Source organism: Thermobia domestica, chromosome 14, assembly GCF_964235325.1.
Source record: "Thermobia domestica chromosome 14, izTheDome1.hap1.1, whole genome shotgun sequence".
Taxonomy (NCBI): domain Eukaryota; kingdom Metazoa; phylum Arthropoda; class Insecta; order Zygentoma; family Lepismatidae; genus Thermobia; species Thermobia domestica.
Window position 1 is genome coordinate 56591699 of NC_137467.1, and position 12459 is coordinate 56604157.

Sequence of the window (12459 nt, forward strand, 5' to 3'; positions counted from 1 at the left end):
AGGCCTTCACGGTCTTCAGATATCTTACCTCGATTGTTTCAATAGAGGAACTGCTGCATGCCATGTTACGCAGTGTACAACGAACTTTCCATGTTCACTCAAAAGGAATATGATTTTGAACATTTGTTATTATGATACTTGTAACAAGGGGTATAATATAGCTATATTCTAATGTTCGATATTACTGTCCAATACATAAGATAAATAGTGACACTGCCAATGTCAATTTCGTCCCCCATGCGTATACTAAGAGAAGGATGGGATTCAAACAATTCATATAAACATATAAAATATTGTAACGTGCGAAGAATTTGCATTGCAGCTAATATATACGAGGCTTGGCTAAAAAAATAACTGGACTGGTAACCCTGTCAGTAGTATATGTGGAGCAGTTGGGAGTGCATGCGCGCAGAGCACCCTTGAACCTTCGAGAAGAGAATGATACACATGAGTTGCCGCTCTCAGTCGGGTTTGGTCTGAGAACAGCGCTTGAAGAGAGAGCTGTGGAATCGTGTTACCGGGAGAATAGCAAATGTGAAAATTGAGCAGCACATTAACTTGAAATTCCTTGTGAAATTAAAGAGATCACGGAGTGAATGTGTGAAACTGTTGCAGGATGTGTATGGTGATAATACGATGCCACGTACATGAATGTTTGAATGGCACAAACGCATCAACGACGGACGGGAGAACATTGATGATGAAAGACCTGGTCATCCTTTGCAACAGCAGCAGCAACAACAACAAAGGAAAATGTGGCAAAAGAGACTGATATTGTCCGGAAAGATCGCACGATCACTATTCCAATGATAGCAGACATGGAGGGCATCGATAAAGAGTCAGTCCACTCTATTCTGCAGGACCATTTGAACATACGCAAAATTTACGATAAAATGGTACCAAAAAACCTCACGCAGGGGTAGAAGGACTTCCGGAAGCACCTGTACAGTGACACAGTAGCATGGGCGGATTAAAGGGGGGGCGAGGGGGGCGATCGCCCCCTCCAAGAGCCCTCCAAAATATTAAAATTACACACACTGTTGCTTGTAGCTTACCGCCACCCGGACGAAAGTTTGAAATCGTTTTTGTGTTATTTCAAAAGAGGGTTAATTCTTTAAATTCTATTTAAAAATTGTGTCTGTCCAGCATGCCGATACTACGCTAACGATAACTCGAGTCATAATATCAGATAAATTTCAGGAAGAAGTACGATTTTACTTGAGGCCATAACATCAGGAAAACTATCCATGGCTAGTTCTTTCCCATGAGAGGGGTCTTTTTTTCTTTCTTTCTTTTCTTTTTTTTTCTTTCTTTCTTTCTTTTTTTTTTTTTTTTTTTTTTTTTTGTAAATATTGCTCATTTTTTGCAACGGGTTTGGTTGGGGACTATCGAATAAACATGCCCTCCAAACTCTTTTGACTAAACCTTTGAAGAAATTCGCTACTTTCTACGGTATTTTAGAAACTCACAACATGGCATAATAGTACATTAACGCTGTTGAGGTCGGAAAAACGTTTCTGAAAAACTACTGGGAACCAGTGAAACCAGTCGAGAATCAAATCAACTCGTCAAGAAGACAAGTAATCCTAAATCGCGACAAACTGAAATTAATGTTGTAGAATGTGATATTCCTTGGAAGGCAAGGCATTGCTTTTCAAGGCCACAGGGAAGATGCTTGTGCGGATAATTGGGTCTCAGATGGTGACGGTGTAGAAACTAAGTTCAAAGAGGGCAATTTTCGAGAATTGGGCAAATTTAGAATGACTTGTGGTAACGATATCTTAAAGAATCATTGGAAGAAAGCATCGAAAAGGACAATTTTTGCTAATAAAACCACACAAAATGCCCTCATTGTGGGTTGTGGATGAGAAATCACGTCTATAATATTGTCAATCGAGTGCGGGAGGGTCAGTTTTATTCTATTATGTTTGATGAAACTACGGACGTTTCGCACACATCTAAGCTGTCTTTGATTCAAAGGTACGAACACATGGATGAAATAAGAGAAGACTGCTTCAGTTTCATTGATCCTCGGTCAGCAGAGCTGAAACGTGAGGACATTGGTTCGAGCTCGGAATCCGAAGACGCAGAACCGCCCGAACTCTCACTGACTGGAGGGAAAATTGGAAAAATTGCTCTATCTTTGCTACGAGACTTCTCACTCGACCCGAAAAACTGCCTTGGTATTGGTACAGATGTTTGCGCCGTCATGACCTCTCCAAGTCGCGGGGCAGTGCAGGAGATCCAGAAGGAGGCTTCAAACGCGCTGTACTGTTCATATTGCAATCACAGCCTCAACTTGTCCATCTTCAGATCATCGTCAGTATAGTGCGTGAGGAAATGTCTGGGAACAATGAAAGAGATCATTGTGTTTTCCACCGCATCGTCAAAACGTAATACTGCTCTTAAGCTTACGCTTGGTGGCCAATTGGAGACATTTTATGCAACGAGATGGGTTGAACGGAACTACATGGTGTTACAATTTCACTTGAAATTTCAAGAAATTAGTGAGGCTCCACAGTGTGTTCCAAGTGATCCAAGTTAGATACAGCCAACACTTTCTTCTGCCATGCAAGACAGCGAGTTTATCGTAACTATTACTTGTCTTCAGGATATTCTCGCGATAACTCTCTCCTTCATCGACTTTTGCAGAAGACAGATTTAGACATGAGCGAAGCGTCAGATGTCATTCAGGACACTATCGCAGCATTAAACAAGAAGCGTTCAAACAGCAAAGAAGAATTCAAGGCAATTTTCGAAGCAATATCCAGAATGGCTGCCAGTGTCGACATGCAGATTCGAGCTCCTCATCTCATCCAAAAACAAACACATCGTACTCACTTCAGGGCAGATGACACGACATCTTACTACTGAAGAACTGTCTACATTCCGTTGATAGAGTCGGTCGTAAAAGACATCAAAATGCGTCTTGCGCCGGAAGCTTTAAACGTATACGGACTCAACATTCTATTGCCAACACGTGCAACTGACAAAACTCTTAGCAACACCTCCGCGTTGTAAAACTATCGGACTTTACAAAACTATCGGAACTGAAGAAAAAATGCTGTTTTCCCTCCTTAGTTCTGAATTTGCAATCTGCACTTCTAAATGGAAGAGAATTAGAGGAAGGTAAAACTCTATCACGGACTGCGTTGGAAGCCTTGGCCACCAGTGACGAAGATCTTCGCGTGACTATTCGAAAACTGTTGTGCATACGATACGGCTAGTGCATAACAATCTTAATCCACATTGCACCGACTGAAAACGTGATTGCGATCTCGTTTTGGCGAAAAGCGGCTGAATGGAAAAAATGAAAATGAAATTTTTGAGTTTTACGTCCCATGGTTATGCAGGCCAGGCTAAAGAAGACGGTGCTGATGAGCAATGAATGAAATGATGGAATGGAGAAAGTAGGAGGACTAGCACTTTTGAATGTCACAGGAACATTGTCGTAGATCGCGACAATATTATATCCACAGACACGCCTTGGGTGGTATTCACCAAAAACCACGTTTTGCGTTGTAACTTGTCGTAAGTTCTTTTGTCCTTTTGTCTAATTCATTTTACTAAAATACAGAAACATTATAAGCGTTCTAAGAAATGTTTAACCTGATATTTTTCTAGCGAAATATTTAGTAAAGTATAGCCACGACCAGGCCTGTAGACAGAATATCGTTTTGGGGGAGGGGGCATTGTGGTGAAAATTCCGTTGCAATTATATCTTTTACCCTCTTTTACTGTATCCGCTTTACCTTTCTTTTTTTTTTGGGGGGGGGGGGTAATTTATGGGAACATATTCCACTCCACAACAAAGAGCCCCCACAAGACGTTTGGTTTAATCCGCCAGTGCACAGTAGAAGTACTTGAAGCAGAATCGGACTTGTTAACAAAAATCGTCACTGTTTCGTCCTGAGTGAAGGGAAAATCCCAGCCTATATCACCTCGTGGGAGAAAACGAGCAGCGCCGTAGATGGGAACCGATCAACTTTCCGAATAAGGAATCTACCTCTAAAAGGTGCCAATGTCTCCTCGGAGGGCAGATGGCCCGGTAGAGGTCGGGGCACTTTCCTGTCCCTAGGAGGGGAAAACTATCCTAAAAGACGGATGAGCTACAAAGTGATCAACGGGATGGAAATGTGGGAAAGAACGGGAGTACTGCTGTATTATATTGGTATACAGTTGTATACCAATGCACACTTCCCCTCATACCTATTCTATCAATATAAAACTTGGTATACGCATTTATTATCCCCTATATTATTTTTCGAACTACATTCCGATTGTGTGTTTTTACCCGAGGCCACTCCAGAGCGGTCAAAAGTTAATTGGAGGGATTTCTGAAGGGAATTTTCCCGACATTCTCTCGATGTTCCCTGTTCAAGTACGTTAGGGGCCCCGATACATAGCACTTCTGGAAAGCTTGTTTCATGCTGAAAAGAATTAACTATAATCCATGACTTTCCAATGAACAGTATTGATACAACAGCTATTTCACTACGAGTCTACGATTTTCTTTATACTAACAGGGTTAATGGATTCCAGGGACTTACCCCATTGTCCATGCCACCTATTTTTTTGTGCATGAACATATCTTTATGTTTTTCGAATAGACTAGGTTTGATTGGGATGTCCGATTGACAGGTTCATGTCCGTTCCTTGTTAGTTCGCTTATTAGCAAGATCTACCTACCAAAGGATTTTCTAAATGTTACAGTAATTGTATTACCTAAGAAAAAACAAGCAAAGAAGTGCAGTGATCACAGAATCATTAGCTTTATTTCACACACTGGAAAGATATTGCACGCATACTGAATAAGCGGTTGGAAAGTAAGATAGATATTGGAGGAAGATCAATTTGGGTTTCAGAAAGGAAAAGGCACCAGAGGTACTATTGGGTTTATAAGAATTATATCAGAACGAATTCTCGACGAAAAAAAAAAAAAATTGTGCTTGTGCAGTATTGACTGGCGAAAAGTTTTCGACAGAGTCAGTTGTACTAAACTTATGGAAATAGGTAAAGAAGTCAAAGCCAACTGGAGGGACTGTCGACTCATTCGCAACCTGTACACAAGCTAAAGAGTGAAGTTGGGTCTGAACCAAGGACAAATCAACAGTGTGAAGATTTGGAGAGGAGTCAGACAAAGATGTAGTATGTCACTCCAGTTATTTAACGTTTAGGTTGCATGCTTAATGGAGAAAGCATTAATAGGAGTTGGAATTTCAAATTTGGGAGACAGATCATCAACAAGGTGAAGTGTGCGGACGACATGGTTATTATAGCTAGAACATTACGGTCCAGGTTTCCGAAGTTAGAGAAGAAATACTTCGAGAGCTTCGAAATGTGGTATTGGAAGAAAATATGAACAGAGCGTTACAAAGAAAAATGTTTTAAAACTTGTAGGACGGAAGAGGTGCTTTTATCCAGCAGCCTTCGTAGAAAGGCTAACTAGATTGGACACTTCTTGTGAAGAAATTACGTTCTTCATACCACCATAGAGGGTAAGGTAGAGAAAAAAGACTAGGAGTAAAAAGAAGATCGATGATCTTAAATATAGAAGAAAATATTGGGAGTTACAGGAGGAAACTGATGATAGAGAAAACATGGAGGAAATATTTCCAGATTCTAACCTAAGCAGGATCTCATTAGTTCCAGGACTTGTTAACAGGCAGAATACTTAATAATAACAATTTATTTACTCATATATATATATATATATATATGGACAAGAATATGGATACACCTAGTGTAAAGAGGTAGCCATTTCAAACACGATTTGCGTCTGAATCGTAGGTGTCGCTGTGGTCACCTCCACATGCTGTGAAATATATAACCTGGCCAATCGAACAGATAGGCCAATTACAGTTCAGCGACTGGTCCTTGCAAGTTAACGTGAATCATGTCTGAGCTTATAGTTTCAAAGAGGTGCGCGTATGGTGGTAGCACTGTGACGAAATGTTTGGTGTATCAAGAGGCAAAATCTCGAAGATTATCACTGCCTATGAGTGTTCCCATAAAAACTGCATCAGCAGAGCACCAGCGTGGACGCAAGTGCATGTTGTGTGACAGAGACAGACGCACATTGGGTAAAATTGTGACCAAGCAGATCACCACGGCGCCAGAAGTCAAAGCTGAGCTGAATACAGTACTTACAAACCCTGTCAGCGTCAAAGCACTCGAAAGAGAACTCCACAAGCAGGATATTTATGACAGATCTGCAATTCCCAAACCACTCGTAACTGTGACCATGCTGCTGTTATGAGACAGTGGTGCAACGCCCATAAAAAACTGGACAATGGAGCATTGGAAGACTGTCATCTAGTCGGATGAGTCTTCCTTTACATTGTTTTCAACTGCTAGTCGAGTTTACGTGTGGAGAACGCCAACACAAGCGTACGATACAGACTGCCTGTTATTAAGAGTGAAGCATGGCGGCAGTTCAGTGATGATTTGGGCAGCCATTCCTGGTATTCTGCGGACCCATCATCACTCTGCATGGACATGTCACTGCCAAGGACTACGTAACCATTTTGAGTGACCAGGTGCATCCCATGCTGCAAACTTTGGTCCCAGATGACACATAATGCCTTGTTTCAAGATGACAGAATCCCAGTTCTTACAGCTCACATCGTCCAGGACTGGTTTGATAAGCACGAAGACGAAGTGTCACATCTACCAATTGTCTCCACAATTGCCAGACCTCAATGTCGTTGAATCCTTGTGGTCAGGTTTGGAGACTAAGGTGCGATCCCGCTACCCACTACCATCGTCTCTACAACATGTTGCAGCTGTTGACGGAAGAATGATGCAATATCCCTTTGACAACCATACGCGTCCTGTATTTCACCATTTCCTGTTGACTGCAGGCCGTTCTGCGTGCCGAAGGTGGCCCTACTCGCAACTAATGAAAGCAATGTGCAATCTTTCAGGTGTTTCCATATTTTTGTCTATTCCTTGTATGTAGAATATGGTATAGTACTAATTTTCGAATTCATCTTACTTGTATTTGCTCCAAAGTAACGCAACTATGTGATTGACGGTTTATTTCCTCGTTGTAAACATGGAATAGAGTAACAAGAGAAAGCCTCGGATAGTTGGTTGTTCTTGAAAAAGAGAAGCGAATTTGTTTCATTAAAATTATATATAGAATGCAGATGTTCATGTTTTTTGTTGTATGCTTTTCTCTCCTCTCGAATTTAATAAAAATTTAGAAGCAAAGAAATAATAGCTTTTCAAAGTAAGGTACGACCTTTGACCTATTCTTTGTATGTGAATTAGCCAGAAGATATTTTGTCATTATTGTAGAGTGTATGTATTACACCCTCCATTCCAAAAGAAACCGAACGTTTAAAAAAAACAAAAAAAGCAATGTATATTTTGGAACAAATCATTTTTATTAATCAATGTATTCCCCTTCTGCATCGATATACATATTTGCACGCTCCAACAAGTTGTCAAACGACTTCTCCATGTCCTTTATTGGAATGGTCTTTAGGAAGGCGGTCGTCGCCTTCTCAATGGCATCAATCGATGCGTGCCACTTTCCTTTCATCGCCAAATGCAGTTTCGGGAACAGATAGAAATCGCACGGAGCGAGTCTGTTGAATAGGGCGGATGATGCAACCGAATAATGTGATTTTTGACCAAAAATTCAGTTACAAGTCGCGAACGATGTGATGGTGCATTATCGTCCAAAAGAGTCCAACTGCCAATTTCGCGATATTCGGGCCGAAACTTCGGTCAAAATGCGGTATGCGGTTGTTTTAGGAATTCCTAATTCCATTTCAATAACTTTCACCGACGATTTTTTGTTATGTTAGATGAATTCACGCACTTTTCCGATGTTTTCTTCCGATAATCCGGTTCTGGGACGGCCTGATCTTTCGTCATCATCCAGCGTCTCTCTACCCGATTTGAATCGCCTGAACCACTCGTAAACTTGCGTACGGGATAGACACTCATCACCATATGCATTTTGTAGCATTTGGTGCGTTTCACTAAAAGTTTTACCCAGTTTAACACAAAACTCAATTGCAGCTCGTTGTTTGAAACTCATTTTCCGACCGATGTACACAACACACTGACAGTTGAAACGCAATAACTTTGTTGCCGTGCATCCAAATGTCATGACATTTATACCAGTTGTCAATGAGGGACTACGCCATCTACCGGTAAAATATTACAACAGATGGCACTAGTGGTACTATTTGTTTTCAAAAGTTCGGTTTCTTTTGGAATGGAGGGTGTAGCTATCTTCTCCCATTGTACAAACAATAGAAATTAGTGGAGATGCATTAATCTGGACTGGACCCACAGGCAGTTCAAGATACAAATGAGGGTAATGCAAAAGTAGCTAGAGTTGAAACAATATAATAATTAAAAGACCTGCACTTGTAGCAAAATAAAATATCGAAAATGAGAAAATTTTAGAATGACAGTGTGTGTGTGCAAAAGTGAATTTTATTGTATTTGTATTTGTTATATTAACGATTATAAATAGCACTAATTAATAAGTATGACTGAAAACAGTGGCGTAGGGAAGGGAGGGCAGAGGGCTTCCCCCAAAGAGGTCCGACAATGTACTTTGGTACTTTGATGTTTGTAATATTTTATATATTTTTATGTTTATATATTTTTTTGTTTGTAATTTCTCTGTATGTACCTATAACAGCACTTGCCTCCCTTCCCCCCCCCAAACACACATCCTGGCTACGCTACTGACTGAAAGTATCACTAACCATAAAATTACAAATCATAAAAAGTATCATAAACATAAAACTGCGGAGAAAATATGTCAATAAACACCGTAATCATAGACTACGTTAAAAAATTCATATTAAGTAAAACTGACCTTGACACTTGATAAAACATGATAACTGAGGACGCTGTGACATGTTACCGGTAGAAGGACGAACAAGATGTAAGAACAGATTATAAAAGGGCAAAAATGACATTTTGCCACAACTGTCAATGTTTAATAATAATAATATAAACCTTGTTATTATTTTTAACAAAGGAAGGATTAGAACCAATTTGATGGTGCACCTTCAACTGGGTGGAGCTTGCTGAGCGCATGTATTCTCAATACCATTATTTTCAAATTTCATGGCTCATGGCCCACTGCTTCTTAATTGATGTAGCTCCCCATAACTCACTGTGCTGAATCAGCCCTAACAATTAGTGTCACACTAAATCAACACTAAAAGTTGTCAGTGGTGCTTTTCAGACAGTTCGCACCGGTTCGCTAGAACCGGTTGTTAAAATATTTTCAGTTCTCAGAACCGTTTGTTATACCCAGACATAACAGTAAATTTTACCAAGTTATACCTAGAAACAGTAAATTTTAGTTTAACTATCGTTGTTTTTAGAAAGTCTTACAGCTACAGGGTTAAACGTATGATCTCTCAGAACAAGATAAAAGCGTTTATTTTTTAATCTTGAATGCTCAGATTAGATGAAGGTTATTCATATTTGAAACACATACATACCAATCTCAACAGTTGTGGATCCATTGCTGGATTAAAGTCTTTTTGACAACCATATATCATGGATAACTCGCTATCAAAATATTTGCAGTGCTACCTAATTTCGTCACGCCACCTTGTATTGGGATACTGTATGTATGTCATTACTTGTCACCTGTGGTATCCAGTAAAAAGATTACTTTTGTCTACCTTGTATGATTTGTTTTCTAAGAGAGAGGTATCTACGAATATGTATCAATCCATCTACTATATATATATATATATATATATATATATATATATATAGATAGATAGATATAGATATATATATATATAGATATATATATATATGGGTGTTTCAAAACACCGACAACGTTGTGGAGGTGATTTCTGACATCCTGACACCAAGATGAGGCAAAAAGTATAAACCAACCAGGGTGCACAAATGCTTCGTTTCAGAGTTATAAGCTATCGAAAACATGAGAAAGTGAACTGTAAAGATCCATAGTTCCAAAACTATGGTACCTAACGTAGTCGGGTCAAGCCTTCACTTAGGAACTAATATGTGCCCTATCCAAAAGTCCCATGTTTCAGAATCCTAAGGTAATCACGCAACAATTTTTATAGAGGGAGTTTGGCTACGGGAAAAATTGTTACAGAAGTACCGCAGGATTCTGAAACAGATATTTGGGTAGAGTACATACTGGTTCCTAAGTGAAGTCGTAACCCGACTATGGTAGGTCCCATAGTTTTGGAGCTATGGACCTTTAAAGTTTATTTTTTCATGTTCTCGGCAGCCTATAACGCCGAAAGAAAGTATTTGTGCACCCAGGTTGGTCTGTATTTTATGTCTTATCTTGTTGTCACGAATCACCTCCCAAACGTTGTCGGTGTTGTTTTGAAACACCCTATATATATTGGGAAAATGTGTGATTGAAGATATAACTCTCTTAGGAAACAAACCATGCAAGGTAGACAAAAGCAAAGTTTTTACTGGTAGGCACAAGTGAGGAATAGCAACCTAGACAGCATCCTAATATTACAGGGTGGTGTGAGGAAATTAGGTAGCACTGCGAATATCTTGGAAACGAATTATCCAAGATAGGTGGTTGTCAGAAAGTATTTGGATGGTTGTCAATGGATCAACATTTATTGATGATGGTATGTACCCGTTTTAAATATAAATAACCCTCACCACTACAATCATGTGATTCCATTCTTGATAATATGTGGGCATTTGAGATTAAGAACAAGCGCTTATACCTTTTTCTGGGAGATCATATGTTTAACCTGCAGCTGCAAGAATTTCTAAAAAACAAAGATAATTAAATCCTGGGTGTATAACGGTAAAATAACCCAGGTATAACTCTTCTGTTTGGGTATAACAAACGGTTCTGGGAACTCTATGGGTATAACAAACGGTTCTGGGAACTCAAAATATTGTAACAACCGGTTCTAGCGAACTGGCTGAATAGCACCTCTTGTCATAACGTTAGATGGAAACCTGGGCAAATTATTTCCAACCTCCCCCTCCCCATTTTTCACAATTATTTGTAGTAAAGTGCCCTTTGTGGCAGAATGACTAACTCGCGTGGTCGCAGGTTCGATTCCTGGTGGGGTAGATGACTAGAATACAAAACCGAATAATGACTCAGATGTTATTTGAGAGACACTGTGGCTTTGTGATAGAGCGTCTACCTCTGATGCGAGGATCCCAGGTTGAATTCCCGGCCATGCGAGTTCCTCGTAGACATCATCTGTTGGTTATCTCGGTGTTTTCCTTTAACATCCTCATTCCACAGTTATTTTATGATCATTCATTCACTTTAATTAATCATCTGTATCTTTTAGCCTAAACTCCATGAACGTGGGGCGTAACACGAGAAATTTCACTTCATTTCAGATCCCACTTCAAACAGCAGGTCCAACCACCTACTCGCAGTAAAATTGCCTTTTATCTTTATCTGGAACTTCGATAGTAAATAAATAAGTATATACGTAAACAAGACTTACATCATCTTGTACACGTCGTAGTTCATTACAATTGACGTTTTAAAGTATGCATTGTTGAATAAAACAGTAAGCGTATTCATTTTTGTGTGTATGTGAAACACACATTGTGTACTGCTATTTACTAATTGTACTCTCTCAATTAAGATACACGTAAAAATGAGAAGTGTCAAAGCGAAGTGATAATAACCCAGACAATTGTAGATGAACTTTATGTATTGCATGCTATACTATATTTTATTTTATTATTTCTGTTTGTTCACAGGTTATAACACCGCTGCCCTCTCATGTGCCACAGTGTAAAGCGTTATATGATTTCAGAATGACACGCGATGATGAAGAAGGTTGTTTGACATTTAATAAGGTAAGTGAACTGTATGGGAAAATATATCAAATTTATGCATAAAATATGTTAAACAAACATAGTTATGAACGCTCATGCAAAGAGGAAATGCAGTATGTTAGTTGATTTTAATGATAAGTGGCATTAGATTTTTCTCCTTTCTTATGAATATAATATATGAAAATCCAGGGACATTGGCTTTAATGAAGGAAATTCTGTATCTTTTTAACATTAACATTTTGATTCCCTTATGCGTCATAAGTACAATCGTGGTTACGTCCTTCCATCTTTGACATGAGTAGTTGTATTTTTGCGTGTTATGCTTTATTACTGATAAAAAAAAAAAAAAGTTGAAACTAGATTTAAGTGACTTTTCGACCTCTCCCTAATATAGAGGCGACATGGGAGAGAGAAAGCGAAACACTTAAATAAAAACTGATCTCTTCATTATTTGTTTTAGATTTCCAATTGATTTGTTGATTTGATTTCTTAGTTTAGCGCCCCGTTCAGCAGCAAGGCTGTATGAGACGTGGACCTACAGTTTAATGTGGGATCTGAACCACATGAATTCCTGTCGGGAATCGAACCCAGGTCTCCCACACCAACGGCACATACACTAACCGCTTAGCCAGAGGAAGAGAACAG

General features: G+C 39.4%; 1 protein-coding gene across 4 annotated transcripts in view; it reads left to right on the forward strand.

Annotated features, from left to right (window-relative positions):
- Positions 1 to 12459, forward strand: part of POSH (SH3 domain containing ring finger posh) — a 248230-nt gene that overhangs the window by 152432 nt on the left and 83339 nt on the right. For all 4 annotated transcript variants that reach the window (XM_081737938.1, XM_081737939.1, XM_081737940.1 and 1 more), the window contains exon 5: positions 11737 to 11835. In XM_081737938.1, the coding sequence (XP_081594064.1) occupies positions 11737 to 11835 (99 nt within the window). The remainder of the gene's footprint in view (positions 1 to 11736; positions 11836 to 12459) is intronic.